Below are 19,038 nucleotides of genomic sequence, written 5' to 3' on the forward strand. Positions count from 1 at the left end.
TTAGTTGGCCTTCATTGTGGCATGTAATGTACTCAAAGATACTTACCGTAAATTGTCGAGCTCCAGTGTAGACATATCAGCTGCTTCACATAGCCCCACTACCACATTTAAGTTTTTTTCTTCTTGGTGATTCATACTCCATCTTTGATGGGCTTGACAATTTCCACTTTTGTTGCATTCTCCATGATGCAAGTTGTAGACAGCCCAATCTGGATAGTGACCTTTCTATATTTTTCTTCAAACATTCCCAGGGAAGCAGCTTCCCACTTTTATCAGAAACGCAGTCAAGTAGCCTTTTAGGAACTCCAGTGTTCCTGGTGAGTCCTGGATCGGTGCCAAGTTGTCGTAATATTGTACCTTCGGAGGTGTCCTGATTTCATACCAGAGCCACACTGCCCCATTCAGTACTTTTAGCTGAGCTTATTTTAAGTATTCTAGGGCAGCAAATTCATACTCAAAGTTTTTCATACAGATGAAGTACAGTATCTCTTGAAAAATGAGTCCCAGTTTTTTATTAAGTCCGAAGTAAAGACTTCATTCTACTGTTACTACCTCTCTGGACCAAGATTATAAATACCTCCCTCCTTCAAGGAGCCATCCCAGAAATCTTGAAAACAGGGCAGGTGTCCCCTATCCTAAAGAAACCCACGGCCGACCCAGCGGACTTAAATAACTATCGCCCGATATCCAATATACCCTCTCTAGCCAAGCTCTTGGAGAAATGTGTTCACACCCAGCTTAGCAAAAACATCGATCAATTCAACCTGCTTAACCAATACCAATCAGGCTTCCGTGCTGGTCACAGTACTGAATCAGCCATGACACACATAATTGACGACGCTCTAAAAATCCTGGACCAAAACGAAGCCTGTTTATTAATCTTACTTGATCTGCCATCGGCATTTGACACCGTCAAACACAACAATTTGTTAGAACTTCTGAAACACAGAATGGGAATATCTGGATCTGTGCTCACCTGGTTTACCACTTTCCTCCAAAATAGATCTCAAAGATTCAAGGTCAATCAATCCTTGTCCAACCCCGTGCCAGTCACGTTAGGAGTACCACAAGGCTCTTCCCTTTCTCCCACGCTTTTTAACCTTTTCATGGAACCACTGACCGAACTTCTCAGTCTCTCAGGGATCCATTTCCATATGTATGCAGACGACACCCAACTCTGCATCAAGATCCATTCACTTGAGGACATCAAGTCCCTCAACACAACGCTACAAGAAACTCAAACATGGTTGGCTGAAAACCATTTGAAACTAAATGCTCTCAAAACTGAGTTTCTCCTAAATGCCCACCCTCCCCCACCACCCCCCCTAACAAATCATCCACCATCCTGGAATGGATGAAGTACCTAACTGCACTCAAAGGGCAACCTCTCATTGTGGAATCAGCGAAATCGCTAGGTGTGACACTGGACAGAAACCTAAAGATGCAGAAGCATATCAGCGCCTCTACAAAAGGAGCACATTTCCACATGAACACCCTGCGACAACTGAAACCCTTCCTGCCAGCTAATGACTTCAAACAAGCAGTTCAAGCCCTAGTAATCCCAAGAGTGGAATATGGGGCTGTAACCCTAGTCGGCCTCCCCAGGGCGACGACAGCCCGCTAAGAGCTGCAATCAACTCAGCTGCGAGACTCATCACAGGCTCAAAGAGAACCTCTCACATCTCTTAGAGCCCTCAACTGGCTACCGTTTGAAGCTAGAATTCAGCTGAAAATTGCATGCATGACGCACAAGGCACTACACTACAATTCCCTGAGCTATCTATCACAGATATTGGAACTCTCGGCTGGTAATAGAGCCTCCAGACATTCCAAGAATCTTCTGCTGAAGCCACAACGTTTTGCCAAGAAAAAAACATACAACCGGTCCTTCACCGGAACGGCTCCCAGGATCTGGAATGCTTTGCCTACAGAAACAAGACTGAACCCTTCCACGGCTTCCTTCAAAAAAGAAGTGAAAGCGATTCTCATGGCGAAATTCACGTGAACTACTTACCTACTACTGTACGTTAATCACTAGTAGATATTAGAGAGCAGTGTATTTAATTACTAGTTTGCATTATGGAGCACCCTATCTCTGAATCACCTACAATTGTATTTTTCTATGCTTATACTTGTTTCCAACATATGACATGTAAAGCGCTCTGATACCCGCAAGGGTCTTGTTCGTGCTATATAAAACCTTCAAATAAATACATAAATAAATAAATAAATATGAATCATTAGGTCAACTGCATATAGTGCAACTTTTTTTTTTTTTGTAAATTGTTTTTATTGCTGTTTTCGAACATACAAAAGTCAGTAACCGTATTCCCAGGAGCAACCATTCCCCATCCCACATGCAAAGCATTACTCTGACTTTTACCTTCTGCAGCTTGCCAGTCCCCCTGCTCCCCCCCAACTATTCTGTCACGCCTAGTCATCATAACAAAGGTCAGGCATTTCCAGTCAATGTGGTCTTGTACTGGGTGGGTCCATAATTTATTTGATCAAATCTCCCCAGGAGATCAAATCCTTCACAGCAACTTCATCCCCTCGGGTTAGCTTTATATGTCGCTCATCGGCTATTGCCCATTCTACTAGAACCGCCTGCCAAGTCTTTATGTCCAGGGCTCTGGGCTCCACACAATGTATTGCTATCTGTCTCCACAGTAGCACCAGACCTAATGCCTTCTTTCAGACTGCATTTTGAAGTGTTTCCGATGTGACGGCACCGCAAACATGTACAGTTTAATAGAGTCTTCCTACTCCCACCCCACCACCATTTTTATCAGCACTCTCATTACCCCCTCCCAGTACCCCATCAACCACGGGCAAGCCCATGTCATATGCAAAAGATCAGTGGTGAGCAACCCCCATTTTCCACACGCAACCTGCTTAGTGGGATCAATCTTGGACAATTTGCATGGTGTTATATAAGTTTGGTGCAAGCGGTGAAATTGTATCAATTTAATTTGGGCATTGGGGGACACTGTCTTAAATTGTTTGCAGGCCTTCTTCCTTTCAGACCTCGTTGGTTCTTCTGTGCAGTTTGCACTCCACTAGTCCTTTGCACGCTTTACCGTACCCCCCTTATCTGTCACCAAGGCTACATATAGGTGTTTCATTAATTGTCTGCATCCTGACAACTCTAGAATTTGTCTCATTGCGGAATGTGCCTGAGGTTTGTCTGGAAAACATGTCCAGTTTCTCTGGGCTGTGTGCTCTATTCAAGCATATTGCCGAACCTGCCATGGATCAAAGTCAAACTGCTCTTGCTCCCGCGTAAAATAAATAAATCTGTTCTTTAGAGACAAGTCTATGCCCATTCACAGCCTCCCTCTTGCCATCTGGCACTGCACATCTCCTTTCGCAAGGCAACAAATGGTTTCAGTGTCCACAGGGGCATTCCCTCGGAAGGGGGTTTTCAGAATATTGTGCCCACCACCCTGTGTCACACCTCATATAGTTCATATAATTGCCTGTCCCACAACCATTTACTCATCAATTTTGGGTTTAGTGACAACTTAATGGCAATCCCTATAAAAGATCCAAAAATATTTTTTAATTTCCTTTGTTTCTTTTTTAAGAAGGCCATAATGAGTATTTAACACTTCCTTTATATTATTCAAATCAGCTACGATTTTCCATGCCCAGAAAGCACTCCTGTGTTCAAAATGACGAATCCTACTTGCCTCTCTTCTTTTCAGGAAATTATCCTCTATTTTTACTCCAAATTGGGTTCTGCAGAGGTCATTCTTTAACTTGTACACTGTGGGGTAGGCCGTGCTATTGCAATTGTTTTTCTATATCTGTCAATTTGGTTTCTAGTTGTTGGAACTCCAAACTTTCTGTTCTGGTTTTCCGGCTAGATATTTTTGTAATTATATAATTATCCTGTGAAAATATGCTTCATGTGTATTACAGAGTATCTCTAGGGAGGAAGTGCTGACGATAAAATAAAAAACATCTCTTGGATTATACTTTATCTCCTTCATGATTTGCCATCCATTGTCCATCTGGGGCATTTCTGATAGGTGGACATTTTCAATTCTAGGGTCACTGCTGCATGATTGGAGTTATGAATTGGCAAGTGTTTGATTCCAACTACACAGTTCAAGAGAGATCTGTATATTAAAAAGAGTTCTAGTCTTGAATAATGCCCATAGTTTTTTGAGTAATATATGTAGCTTCTTTTCTTTTGTCCTCCATATAGATTTCCTGTACACATTGCATATATCTAGATTCGGTATTATGTTAAGTACACACTTTCTCACTTTAATGGTATAGACTGTAGGCCGACTAACAGATCCGTCTAATTTGTTGCCAAGTAACATGGTACAGTCACCCCCAATAACTAATGGCTCCTGAAATTCTAACAACTTAATAATTAGAAAATACAAGAAGCTACAGTTGTCTATATTTGGTCCATGGTGACCTCAACAGACACTCTTATTGATTAACTTAGATTTAGCTAGAGCCCATTAACCTGAATCGTCGCTTTTTATTGAATAATTTCTCTCTTGGATTTTATCTCAGCACTATATCGACTCCTTTGGTACAGCTAGGCTTGAGCTAAATACACTGCCAGATTTACACACGTTTTTGCACTAAATAATGGCTTAATTTCATTACTGGATACGCGTGTTCCCTGTATTGTAATCTAATATGTAATGTAATATGTGCTTTACATCTTGCTAGATATTCTGATACCATTGTTTGTTTTCCCTTAATCCTCAGTGTAGGAAGCTGGCACTTTATATAGTATACTAAAAAGAGGCAAGCTGTGTAAAGAGTCCAGGTATCCCTTATGAGTAAACAGGGGCTTGCTCTAGCAATCCCATGATGTTCTGTCTAGGGTAGTGTGGTCGAGCAGCCTTAAGCTTATCAGAGAGGAGTGTTAGACATTTGTTGCACACACAAGGCCAATAAATGATGCAAACACTTAAAAAGGACCACACCAATTTGGAAAAATAACAGGTATATTTATATATATTTTGAACCCAAGAACTTCGTTACTAGGTAAGTACTTTTTCGTAATAGACCTTTTACAGTTTTAGCACATTTAACCAACAGTGAGTTTTTAGCGTAATGCTTTCTTAGAGGAGAAAGAACATTTACTGCATACATATACTTGCAAGGTTGTGAGGTGGTAGAGGGACAAGTACCAAAGTTCCACCAGTAGATCAGTCGTATCTGCCCTGGTGAATCTGGGTGCAGAGGGCCTGGATGGTTTGGTAGCCTTTCACAAAATGTGGTAGAAAGGAGGGGGGGCACCTGGAAATGCTGCAAGGGGGTACTTGGGGACACATCTGAAAGCTCCCAATGGGAGATTTGAGTCATGAGGGACCTGGGAGCATGGGGAGCGTTCGGTTTCTTTAGGCCCAGGCCGGGTGGCAAAGGTCCAGAGAGTTTGTGGTCAGCTGGCTCTTGTGCATCAAGGCGCTTACTGCTGTCAGTCGGGACCAGCAAAGGGGACAAAAATAGAACAGCTAGGCCACTTTTGGTGCAGGGTCTGTGGTGCTAATGTCCCTTGGTGGCTGGTCATCGGTGATGTCATTGGAGTCCAGACTGGACTTTCAATAAGCGTTGGTCATAGCAAGGATCCGGTACCCCAAGTATTGGTGCAGCAGGGCTCGTGGAGGTCCTGGCATCTTCAGGCTTGGTAGAAAGATGGATCTGACCTCCTTGAATGTGCTGACCTTCTCCTGGGTGAGGACTGCTCGGTGGACCCGGTGGACAGCAGCTTCTTTACACCAGACGTTGTGGTCGGTGCCTGCATTCTGCTGGGGAGTTGCTCCTCTTCTCCAAGGGAGATGCTGGCTGCTAGGAGAAGTGCTGGCAACCATATGGGGCTTGTGAAGCATGCACAGCTGCCGGACGAGTCGGGTCTTTGCAATTGTTGAGTCTCTGTGCCACAGGCAGGGTTTGGCACCAAAAGTCTACAGCATTGTTCAGTTCTTGCTGTTTCGGCTCATCAGTGTCCTCTTCTTCTTTGTAGTCAGTGGAATCTAAAGTTCTGGGTTCAGGGAGCCTCTAAATACTAAATTATTAGGGGAGTGGATTGTAGTAACCAATGGGCTACCTACCCTTGGGGTCACTATACCCCCTATTTGACCACTTCCTGTGGGAAGTGGGCATAACCCTGTCCCTGTTTCCTGAATTCTGTAATCACCATGATGGCGGAATTTTGCTAGACTAGGGCACATCAAGCAGCTCACCTTAGTGGTGTGACTGTCCTGGGTGTGCTCCACGCTTACTTCACATACTACTTTCCTGCCTATCCTGGTGCCAAATGGGCCTCAGGGCAGAGGTGGCATCTCCCAGGTCTGATGGTTGCCAGGGTCGCATATCAAAAGGCGGCATGGCTTTGAAGCCTCCGTCCTTGCTATCCCTCCTGTTTGGAGGAGGTGTAACACCCCCTGCCAGAGCAGGCATTGTTCCTGACCTCTGTGGGAGACCAGACACACGTCTATCTCCTGGAGGTGTGCCATGTTGTATCTTCACTTTTTTCTGCACCATGGCACGCAGCTTGTAATGGCAGTTTGCATGTTTGGTGCTGAGGGATCTCTTAGGGTAACACAACACCTGCTGCAGCCCTTAGAGAACTTCATTAGCTTCCCTGCCACAGGTACCAGGTGTACCATTTACTGGAGACTAACAGGGGTTCTAACGGTATTACCTATTGGGGAAACAATTGTACAGTTTTAGGGAAAGAGATCTGGCACTGGGGACCTGGATAGCAGGAACCCAGTGCACTTCTGTCAAAATTGCATTAATTACTAGGCAAAAAGTGGGGGTGACCATGTCAAAAACATTCCATGTTAAGAATGGTGGCTGCAAATAATTGCCATCATCTGACGCAGTCATTTAAACAAATTCTATCATGTCTTCTTTTACAGCCAGTGAAAGAGGAATATTTTCTCCACACATGCTTCCCCCGGCATCTACTTTCCCTATGCAACCCTCCTTATTGATTGTTGGTACTTACTTCTGGTGCCAGTCGAGTCCATGCAGACCATTCCCCCAAGTTAGAAAAATGAGGATACGTTAAAGATTAGGGTCTATGTAAACATATACAGGAAAGTATCACTCTCTTCAGTTTGTTCATTACCTCCTTCTTTTACTTTTACTTTCAAAATGTCCAAATCACACTTGTTTCAAGAATTGTACATTTTGCTCTGCCACATTACTCTCAAAATTGCTGGGAAACTCATCTGCACCTTAGCTCCCAACTGATGCAGCTCATCTATGTAAACGCCCCCTGCCTTTCCTCAGTAGCACAACAGATAACGGACTGAATTGTAAAAGAGATGCATTTGATCTCAAATGATTTTCCCTTCAATGCTATACACATTATCTGTTCCATAGGATCTGAAAATGTACCAATATTTTCCAGAGTAATTGGGTAGAATTCAGCAGAGCTGCCCTCTAACATGTTAACTGGCTGTCATGTTTCTGAAGGCTCCGCTACTCTTGTTTCTTTTTCCCCCTTCAAGAAAATTCATGAGATAGTTCAGGTGCAACCCTCCACGATTCAGAATTTTATGAATTGACCTATTGCTACATAAGTCTGTTCCTAAAATTCATTAGTGGTCACAAAAAAATCCTGGCCACAATTTGCGACAAATATTTATTAACCAATTATTTGCTCATCTGGCCCTAAATGTTTTTTGAAGAACCAGTTTCAATCTAAATGCTTTCCATATTAAGTAGTGTGAACTCATTTCCCATTAATAAGAAGATGTCTCTTCAAACTTCTTAACCCAATGTTAAATGCCACGCAGGAAAGTGTGATAGGATGTCATTGTAATTGGAGGTAGTTTTTTGTTTTTTCATAAGTCCATTGGAGGAGTTTGCATGAATGCCATGCAGGCAGGCCCCATTTGAGAGTGAGAGACTGAATGCATTACAGGCTATAATATACAAGTGTCCAAAAAGAATTAAAGACATGGGGTGCACAGCAACGCACAAGGCAATGAAAAATAGGAGATATCCAGACAGGTGGTTGTCTCGCAAAGCCCGTCAGGTCACATGCTAGGCAGATCCGCAAGCATAAGTTGTGACTGACTCTGCCTTATACCTGCCACACCTTCAGTGGTACCAGCCTTTCAGGAATTCACCAAATTTACCTCTAGATCACATCATTTTTTTGAGGACATCACTATAAAGCAGTGACTACAGAACATCACTGCCTGGGATTCGTAATACAAGCTTGCTAAATGCCACTTTTTATGCAGAAGCAAGATAAAACTGTACCACCTCTGGGTGGTTGAGCGATGTGGTGGGAGTCACAGAATGATTACTTAATCGTCTCAAGTAAAGTCTTTTCTCACATCTATCACTTTATTGCAGATCCAAAAATCTCCTGCTCATACCGGGGCCAGATGTACCAGTCAAACGAGCACTGGGAGGTGGACGAGTGCACCACATGTACCTGCGTCTCCGGGGAGGTGCACTGTCAGAGTGAACGCTGTCCGCAGGTCTCTTGTGCTTCGGTAAGTTGTCATTGGACAGCTCATTATTTTTGTATAACTAAAAGACCTGGCTATTGACTGCACATGTCCGTTTTTTGTGTATCCTTCCTGTGCCCTTTAAATGAAGCAATGTATAATTCAGTATTTGTGATTGAACTACCCCATGCTTATCTGTTGATGTTGTGTTGCTGGTTAAAACACTAAAACAGCAAAGTCAATAAAGCTGGTTGCCATATTAGGAATGCCCAGTGGCATATATACATATCGATCACTGTGAGGTTCCCAAACACTGCCTCACAGTGATCGTACCACACTACATTGGGCCCGTCCACCATTGACAAAACTTATCTACATCCAGGGGATACGGACGTACCTCTCCCTTTTCCCTAGCTCTCTCATTGTTCTCTACATATATACATATCGAACAAACAGGATTTTGGAAATGTGCCAATTGCATAGCTTGTGACTATGGGGCCAATAAATTAATTTTATTTAGGATCAAGCTGCATATTATGTGTGAAACCAAATTTGTGGTATATGCTCTTGTGTGTATATGCAGAAGATTTATGTGAGCAGTACTAAAAATAAAGCAAAAATAAGGATTCTGAAGCACACATATGTGCAATAAGAAATTGAGACTCTTCATATGTTGTTGCCAAGCACTTTTGGGAAAACCTTGAGCGACTTTGAGTGTTTCGGCGTTCAACACATTCCCAAAAAGCCCTATCGGGAGAAACCGTGAGTTGAAATTGAAAAGAGCAGAATCAAAATTAACCATACTCATTGGCACAGAAACACCTTGGGGAAATAACTTGGATGCAAAGCTGCATGTTCACATAAGAGGAAGTGAATGAATCAATGATGGAAATTAATTCTGCTTTTAATCTCAGATGTGCTGTTGGATTAATGAATTTTGAGATATGTAAGAATTATTTATATTCTCTCGTGTGCTTTACACCACATAATCACAAGTAGTATTGAATCAACATCTGGTGAAGCGAATATAATAATAATAGGTTGTGAGCATTTGTATTTTAGCTGCCTGACTATGCATATCATAATATTTGAAGATGCTACCTCAGTGAAGTTTTTCAGAGTATTGTATATATTTTTATGATTGACAGCAATAAGTATAAACAATGAGATATGCGATAGATATATACAGAAAAGAAGCCTATCATTTTTGTGCTTTTCTCTATTATGATCTTCTTTATGCCACATGATTATAGGTAACAGATATGATTAGCATGGTCATGTATGGTTGATTTATTGTATGTTGTTGATAATTGTTAGACATGATGAATATTGAAACTAATGTTTAATTGCATTTGCACTTTATTCCATTCAGCACCTTTATCAAAACACTCTCAAAATAAAATATAAAGTCTTAATCACAATGAAATAAAGAAAGCTCAAGCTAAATTTTATATGGAAAACTTTTTGCAGGCCTTAAACTCCCCTAAGGAATTATTTAAGGTGGTTAAAGCACTAACCACCACTCAGGAAAGTATTATTCCCCTACAAGCCACAAAAGAAAGATGTAATAAAATTGCATCTTTCTTTCATAAAAAGTGCTAGGTATTTATGACCAATTTCAGGGGGACGTTTAAACACAGAGAGAGTAAGGGTTATTCATCGGGACACAACTCCCAGTCCCCTAGGGTCATATATCAAAAAACACTCCCTCTTTGTTTTTTGACAATTTCAGGGGAAGGCAGAAACAGTTCCTGGTGAGAAAATTGATGTCAGGGAATTATCCTCAACTGCAATTTTATCTCAAGTCCCCAATATGAACAAATAAACTATCTGTAACCTGATAAGAGTAACCAAACAGGATCCCCACTAGACCATACACCTCCATATATCCTATCCAAAGTAATAGATGTCATTCTTCCCTCGCTAGTGGAGCTACTCAATCGCTCCCTAGACTTGGGATTTGTTCCCAAGAATCTGGAAACATGCAGTAATTAGACCACTACTGAAGAAACCCCATTTAGAACCAGTACTACTTGCCAACCTCTGACCCATAACATTACTTCCTTTTGTGGGTAAACTTCTGGATAAACATTAGCTAGTTTTTTGGAGGATAATGACATTCTCCATTCGACCCAGATGGGCTTCGGTACACATTATATCACTGAAGCGGCACTTATGGTGGTTACGGAGGAGCTTAAAGCTCTACTAGAATATGGAGGATCCTCCGATATTCTACTCCTCGACCTAAGTGCGGCGTTCGATACTGTTGACCATACCATCCTGAAAGATAGGCTCCGGAAAGTAGGAATTCAGGATAGAGCCCTGGATTGGCTCACCTCTTTAAAATGGATCCCATCAAATCATGGAGAAGGCCTGTTTCTCCGACAGTTTGACATCAATATGTGGAGTGCAACAGGGATCATCGCTCAGCCCTACTCCGTTTAACGTTTATGTTCGACAGTTGGCTACCATAGTGCAGCAGTTTGGCATCTTGGCTGTCTCTTATGCAGACGATACCCAGTTGAATATTGCTCTGACAAATGGGTCTAATCCTGGAAACCTACAATTGGTACCTTGTTTGGAAAGAGTGGCCTATTGGATGATGAACTGCTGTTTGAAACTGAACGGCGACAAGACGGAACTAATGATACTAGGAAACATTGCTATACCCAGACCACTGGATTGCTGGCCAAATTGCATGGGCAACCCCCCTGATCCCCAATCCCCTATAAAACAATCTGGGAATGTGGCTGGATAGAGCCCTTGCAATGGATTATCAATCAAACAATTTGTCCAGAATCTGCTTCGGGCTACTCAGAATGATCAGGAAGATATTAGCACTGATCGCGGAGCATTTAAGAAAAACTGTGATTCAGTTTGGACTATGGTAACTCTCTTTATGTGGGCTCACCTAAATATGTAATAAAGAGACTTCAGGTGGTGCAAAATGCGGCAGCAAGGCTCTTGTTAAAGGTTCCAAGCTACGTTCCAGTAAGAGAATCCTTTAAATAGCTCCACTGGCTGCCAACTGAGGCAAGGATTAAGTTCAAATCCCTTTGCATTGCACATAGGGCCATAAAGAATAAAGGTCCAGCGAAGCTTAGAGATCTGGTATCCTCCTATGTCCCAGACAGACCCATAAGATCCTCTCAACTGCATCTACTCAGTACGACTAGAATCAAAAGGACAAGATGGGAAAGAAGATCATTCGCACACTTAGTGCCAAAGCTATCGAATGGTCTCCCACGCAGTTTAAGATCACTGCAAGATGAACTCACTTTTAGAAAAAAACTCAAGACCTGGTTGTTCCCTCATTAACCCTTACTAGGCACTGTTACCCAGTTCAGTACTCACCAGCGCAAGGAAGCCCTTGGGCAGCCATGCGCTTTACAAAACTCAAATATAAACATCATGCAATTTTGTTGTGAGCAAAATACATGGAGTGATTGTCTAAGTGGGTAGGAGAGACTCTAGCACTTGCACTTTACCTTATGATGAGCTTGAATAATAATAAATAAGGTTGTTATAAACAGGTACTGAACTAGCACTTTATCAATGTCTGTTGCATATTATGAGTCAATGAACATCTATTGAGACAGACGTGATGCTGTGTAAAGGTCAGGTAAATAAACTATGTGCTTCGATAGAAGGCTACAGCTGTCAAGTAATAGAATGGTTTATTTAGCACATGATTTTAGGACATAGAGGAGCTAACTGGTGTATGATGAAATTAATAAGATTGGATCCAGTAGGATAAGGAAATGAGATTTGTCTGCCCTGTGAATATCTGTCAAATTGCTAAGTTCCCATTAGAAATCTCCATTACTTTGAGATATTTGGAGAAGGTGGATTATTCACCAGAGCCAAATTAAATGCAGTGTACTTTACATTGATATTAAAGTTGATATGGATTAACAAAAATACGCTGGGGAACAACAACATTTTTTACTTGTTTGTAACAGAATACTGTTGAAAGAGATTTAAAAAATACGAATTGTACTTTGCATTAATATTTTTATATGGATATTGTTTACTCATGTACTTTTTGTCACCTTCCTTAGTAATTTACAATTAATACATATGAGGTTTTTCATAGTTTTTTGCATATCAACAAATGGTGTTATGACCTGGTCAATAGAGCAATGGAGAAGAAAAGGGCAACCTAGAAAAGATGTTTTTAGCAGTCTTAGGCATTCTAGGTGTTGTAAGAAAGGAATAAGAGACTACTTCCATGACTGCACTTTAAAGAACTATTTGATGTTAAAACTCTATGCCCCGGTTGAAGGCTTTGCTAAAACGCATCGATCATGTTCTGCACTTCGGGGAAAATCAAGAAATGAAAATAAACAATGGACTAACGGACTACTGTACAGTCTTTCCTTTCTCCGAGCCGCTGGGTGAGAATGTTGATGTCGGCACAGTGAGAGAATTGAAGAATAAATATATATCTATCTATATGTATGTGTGTGTTTATATAAATATATATATATATATAAACATTATGGGGCAGATTTACAAGCCCATTGCACCACTTTTGCGTCACTTTTAACATGGGAAAAGTGATGCAAAAGTGGCGCAAGGGGCTTGTAAATCTGCCCCTATATGTATATATATATATATATGTGGAGGCATCCATGGAGGATTGACAAGCCGGATGTGTGAGTGGAGGCCCATTGGTGGGCTTGAAACGTCTCAGACAGCGGCACACAACTGAGGCACACACTACAAGACCCACAAACCAACGCAGACTCATTCAAGTCGCCCATTGGAGGGCTCATATTTTTAAGTGGGAGATGTGGCCTCTATGCCAAAATGACTGTCGCGCCTCTGAAGAGTGCAATGAGCACGAAACGTGTCAGGCGTGAATCGACAGGCATGCTGTAAACTGGATTCACCCGCCGATCCGGCTTTTACCTCATGAAGGTTGCTGCAGTGGATGTCAGAGTGCGTCTCCACAGGTGGGAACCTTGGAGCTTTGATTTTTACGTGGCCTCCCAGCGCGGGAGATGCACCACCCGGAAATTTGGGGCCACGGAGCTCCGAATCACGGAGTCTCAATGTGGAGGCATCCATGGAGGATTGACAAGTCGGATGTGCGAGTGGAGGCCCATTGGTGGGCTTGAAACATCTCAGACAGCGGCACACAACTGAGGCACACACTACAAGACCCACAAACCAACGCGGACTCATTCAAGTCACCCATTGGAGGGCTCATATTTTTAAGTGGGAGGTGTGGCCTCTATGCCAAAATGACTGTCGCGCCTCTGAAGAGTGCAATGAGCACGAAACGCGTCAGGCGTGAATCGACAGGCATCCTGTAAACTGGATCCACCCACCGATCCGGCTTCTACCTCATGAAGGTTGCTGCAGTGGATGTCAGAGTGCGTCTCCACAGGTGGGAACCTTGGAGCTTTGATATATATATATATATATATAATATCTGTGTGTGTGTGTCTATATACAACATTTGGTGCTACCCTGAACTATTGCCTTGCGCTCCATTGTGCAAGTGACATGGAATCCAGAGGACATTTCACTCATTATTAACTTAGCAGTGACACTTTATATTTACACCTTCCTCCAGCTACATCTAGTTCACCATGAATCCTAAATCACATATCCTCCCAATTTGTCAAACAACTCATCTAAAAACTCTAAACACAGACTCCTCAAATCCCACCCAGAAACCTTTATCTCTGATCCTTTCTTCTGAATAAAAATAGGAGATATAATTAGTGATCTTATCTTCTATACAAAAAGACATGCTCAATGGAGGAACACACTATATTAGTTGCTCATTATCACCACATCCCAAAAATCTCACCATGTTCTAAGAATCACGGTTGCCCCCTCACCTATTTACAAATTTTGAGCAACTATCTCCCTATACAATGATGGAATTATCCTTATCCAATCCTCTGTACACAACCTCAAAAAGTTCGGAGATTTTTTTCCCCACCATCAAAAACTCGGTGACTAGCACATAAATCCACCCCCTCCCAAAGTTGTTCCTGTTCCTCGGGCAATCCCCTTGACCCTCACGCAACGTCCTTTCTCAGCCATGACGTCTGTTTCGACCCTTCTCTCTTCTTTCCTCACCCCTCGAGTGATATTCGCATACTCAACATCAAGTTCTCATCATCACCTGGTAGGTCTGAGCCCCTCTCCATCATTCGCCAAACTAGTCTTCATGCTCACTGTTCTCCCAGAGTACCCAGCACTGAGGTCCACACCTTCGATAGTCACATATTCACCCCTTCTACACCCTTGACCTATAACCACACTATTGTTGACATAGCCGGATAATGACCTTCCAATTCTGGACAAGATAACCCTAGCCATTCAACAACTCAAGGCAGATGTGCAAAGAATTTTACTTCTCACCTCTGAACTGGTGAAAAACGGGCAACTAAGCAATTCTCAGAAAACAAACAATTAAAATAACGCCTATCCCACTAACTACTGCACCAAGCCTCCATCACGTCACCCATTCACAATGCTTTCACCAACCCTGATCTCCCCTCACTCCAAATGCAAAAACCTCACCCTTCCCCAATGACCCCACTTGATCCATTAGACTAAATGATCCACCAACTGACAAGGATATTCTCTTGCTCCTACGCTCTTATGACCCAACGTATGCCAACAATACACACAATAAGTGTCAAATCGAGGTAATTCAAGGTGACCCGCACGGAGAACCCAGAGCTAATCCCAGAGCCTTAAAACAAGAAAATCCTCACTCTAGTCACCACCTCACATGCAACTCAAGCCGATACCAGTTTGAAGTTTAAATGCATGCTTCTCAAATGCAGAGCTGCAGTAAGATATGCAGCAGATATCGCTGCCCTCCTCCTCAACAATGATACGGATCTCTTAATGGTGACCAAAATCTGGCTAAATGATTCCTCTGCTCCTACCCTTGACCTACTAGTCCCTCCTAGCTATGACATTATTAGGTTAGACAGATCTAGTGGGCAAGGGGGATGTATCGCCTACTGTAACAATCTTGTAGTCAAACAAGTTCATTCCGCTGTTCTCCCATCATGTGAATACGTATGCATTGAGGTTGCTTGTAACAACAAGTCTGCAAACTCTACTTGCTTTACCATACCCTGTGAGACAACCTTTCCTTCATCTAACAGAGTATGGAAAGTATCTCAACTAAAGCAGATCATCATGGCACTTAGATCTTCCTTGGAGATTTTAACCTCCACTGGAATGACATGAATGACCCTTCTGTAAATAGCCTCACAACTTTCCTTATGGACTTCAATCTCACCCAAATATGTGACAGCTCTACACACATCAAGCAAGCCACTTTAGATCTAATCATTGGTAAACCCAATTCCATGCAACTTGATTCTATTGTCCCTTGTGACGGGACGGACCACCACTGCATCACCTTCCTCGTCACAGAATCTGTAAGTACTAATAAAATGCAACCAAAAAAAAAAAACATTGGCAAAGAAAATTGCGAAACATTAAACTGAATGATTTGACAACCCTGAGTGATAACGTGTTTGAGGCATATGAGCTGTAGATCGTATACTTGTGCATAGATCGCCATCTGGTGTTGGGCTCAGATGTTTGCACTTTGTTTTTGGCTTGGAAGAAGTCTTTTGAAGTCATGAGGTAGGTCGCTCCTACTTAGGACGATAGTGCGCATGGGCATCGACTCCATCTCTACATGGTTTTTTCCGCCATCGGGTTCTGATGTGATTTGCTGCGCTCCAGGTCGGTGTCGGTTTCAAACCCCCCTTCGATGCGCAATTCCTCAATACTCGACAGTATTGTCTTGATCGCGTTTCCCTTTCGACATGCATCTTTAAAACAAACTCCTCGACCTCGAAAAAAGCACTACCAACTGCGGCTGACCAAGGTTCAGCACATCAACCCCAAACTTTATGAGCATTCAGAGTCCTGTTCAATCCCTTCCAGAGCTTGCCGCAGTTAAGCTTTACTGGCAACCAGATTTGAATCCACGTTCAAAATCACAAAGAATTTTTAATGAGAATAAATAAAATTGGTCCAGATTCCTGACGTCTAAATCACGAAAGAATGTCTATTTTTCAAGTAGCGTCCTTTCCAGAAACCACCCTACAATAAGGGAAAGGAATATATCATCCAGTATCCTTGCTAAGATACGTCTATTGATAACCGACAGAGTATCCCGAGCGATGATTCAAAACTTTTTTGAACGTGGACCCATTATTCCTCTACAAACTGTCAAGTGAGCCCTGATGAAGTTCCCTCAGTGGAACGAAACGCGTTGGCTCATGTCCAATTTTTACGACTGACTACAATAAAGAGACGTTTTGGATACACTTGGAGATAACAGACTTTTTTCTTGGTGCACCTTCCTTTCTCTCTAAAAATTCCTCGACCTCGATCTTTGATGCGCACTGTTGGGCCTATCTGCGCCGACCACGCCTGCAGTCAATGGAAAGGACTCCTTTAAAAAAATGCCCCGGGTGTGGTGCTAAGTTCCCACACACAGACATGCTCGAGGTTTGTAGCCTCTGCCTTTTCCCGGAGCACGAAGACAAGAACTGCGAGGCCTGCTCATCTTTCAGGTCGAAGAAAACCATCCGTGATCGTCGAGCTCGACGTCACAAAATGTCTCGCGGAAGCAGCTCGATTCTGGACATTTTCGGAGTAGATCCCAATGTCCAGCCGGAGCAACAAGATGATGATGAAGAAGACATCTCCGTCTCCAAGGCCGACTACTCCGATGTTGAAGAGGAGAAATTCACCCCAGCTCAGTGGTCCTTGAGTACCGAAACCCCTCTCTCAAAAAACAAACCTAAGGCTCCGGTAACATCCTCACCCTCGGGCTAAGGTCGACACCGGCAACATATCTCAGACGCCCCGCCCTCAGGCCCGGCTATGAAACCTAAAGAGAAGCCTTCCGGCTCGGGCTCGAGCCAACCCCATTCCGGTGCCGAAAGTCACCTTCGGCACTGAAGCACAAGACCAATGATGTGCCATGCCCTTCTTCGTCGGCACTGCAGACAGCCTCGATGTCGAAGCCCTCAGAGTCGAAACATACCAAGGAGAAACATTCGGAACTGAAAAAATCATCAGAGCCGAAAAAAGTCTCGGACTCACACACTCCTATAACAAAACCTAAGGAGTACAAAACCTCACAGAAAGCCTCGGAAACTCGGTCCAAAGAACATTCTGACCCAAAATCTTCGGCACCGAAAAAATACATTTGACCTGATTTTTCGGATCCAAAACAAAAAACTATTTTTATTGACCCAGAGACTGGCAAAGTCGTCACCAAGCCGCAAAAAAAGAGGAAACTGGACCCTTCAGAGGAATCTGAAATACCCTTGAAACGAAAGGAGATGAGTTAATAACACCTCCCCATCTCCTTCTCCTCCCCCAGTTGATACAAATCTTCTAATTTCTCCACCACACTCCCCACAACATACTTTTTCACCTCACACACCAGATACTGAGGATGATCATACTGACAGGGGAGGGAATATAGATCCACATGGGGATGATGATGCCCATACCATCCCACATGACGTAGACCCTTGAGATGACTACAACACAGATCCCGACCCACACAATGACCCGGACCTCTATCCATCTAGGCCATCACCACCAGATGACAATATTGGGTTCGCCCAACTAATCATTAGGGCTGCCCAATACCACGGGGTGCAATTACATTCTGATCCCTTAGAGGAAGACATTTTACTTGAAACCTTTGCACCCTCGAAAAAGTTCACGCACACCCTGCCAATGTTAAAAGGCATGCTCAAACATGCCCCAGAAGTTTTGAAGGACCCTGTCAGAGCCAGAATTCTCAACACCAGGATAGATAAAAAGTTTAAGGCAGCTCCCAATGACGCAATTTACATTAAAAGTCAAATCCCTTTGTATTCTCTTGTGGTGTCTAATGCAAGCAAGAAGGCAAACTCACAGAGTAGAGGTGACACGCCCCCTCCTGATAAGGAGTCAAAATTAATAGACGCATCTGGTAAACGTAACATATTACGTCACAAGCTGCAAATCATTGGCGGATTGCCAATGCCCAAGCTTTATTGGCCTGATATGACAGGGCTCACTATGACGAGCTTGAAAAGCTCATGCAACACCTTCCTGACCAGTACAAACAAAAGGCTAACAACCTTACCCAAGAGGGGAAATTAATTACAAACACTGCTGATACCACATCCCGCGCCATTAACACTAGCGTTTTGTTGCGCAGGCACGCTTGGCTCCAGGTCTCTGGATTGAAACAGGAGGTGCAATCTGCTATCCTAAATCAGCCCTTTAATCAAGAACATCTTTTCGGTCCCTCAGTTGGCACATCTTTAGATAAAATGAAAAAAGATACGGAAACTGCTAAGTCCATGGTCCTTACAGTTCCCATCCCCTAGAGGCTCTTTTCACCGCTCCTTCTATAGAGCTGGCTCCAAAACCATTTGGCTCAGAACATCCCTCTTCGTCCTATAAAAGCCCCACGCAAACGTCCTCCAAAGGATACTTTTGCGAAGGCTACAGAGGCAACAATGGTAAGGGAAGAGGTCGCGGCAACAATAACTGAACCTCCCCTACCACCAAACAG

General features: G+C 43.0%; 1 protein-coding gene across 1 annotated transcript in view; it reads left to right on the plus strand.

Annotated features, from left to right (window-relative positions):
• KCP (kielin cysteine rich BMP regulator) overlaps positions 1–19,038 on the plus strand; it is a 496,613-nt gene that overhangs the window by 422,120 nt on the left and 55,455 nt on the right. Inside the window, exon 53 of the mRNA XM_085653703.1 lies at positions 8,353–8,495. Within this exon, the coding sequence (XP_085509829.1) occupies positions 8,353–8,495 (143 nt within the window). The remainder of the gene's footprint in view (positions 1–8,352; positions 8,496–19,038) is intronic.

The sequence above is a fragment of the Triturus cristatus genome, chromosome 4_1 (assembly GCF_964204655.1).
Source record: "Triturus cristatus chromosome 4_1, aTriCri1.1, whole genome shotgun sequence".
NCBI classification, from domain to species: Eukaryota; Metazoa; Chordata; class Amphibia; order Caudata; family Salamandridae; genus Triturus; species Triturus cristatus.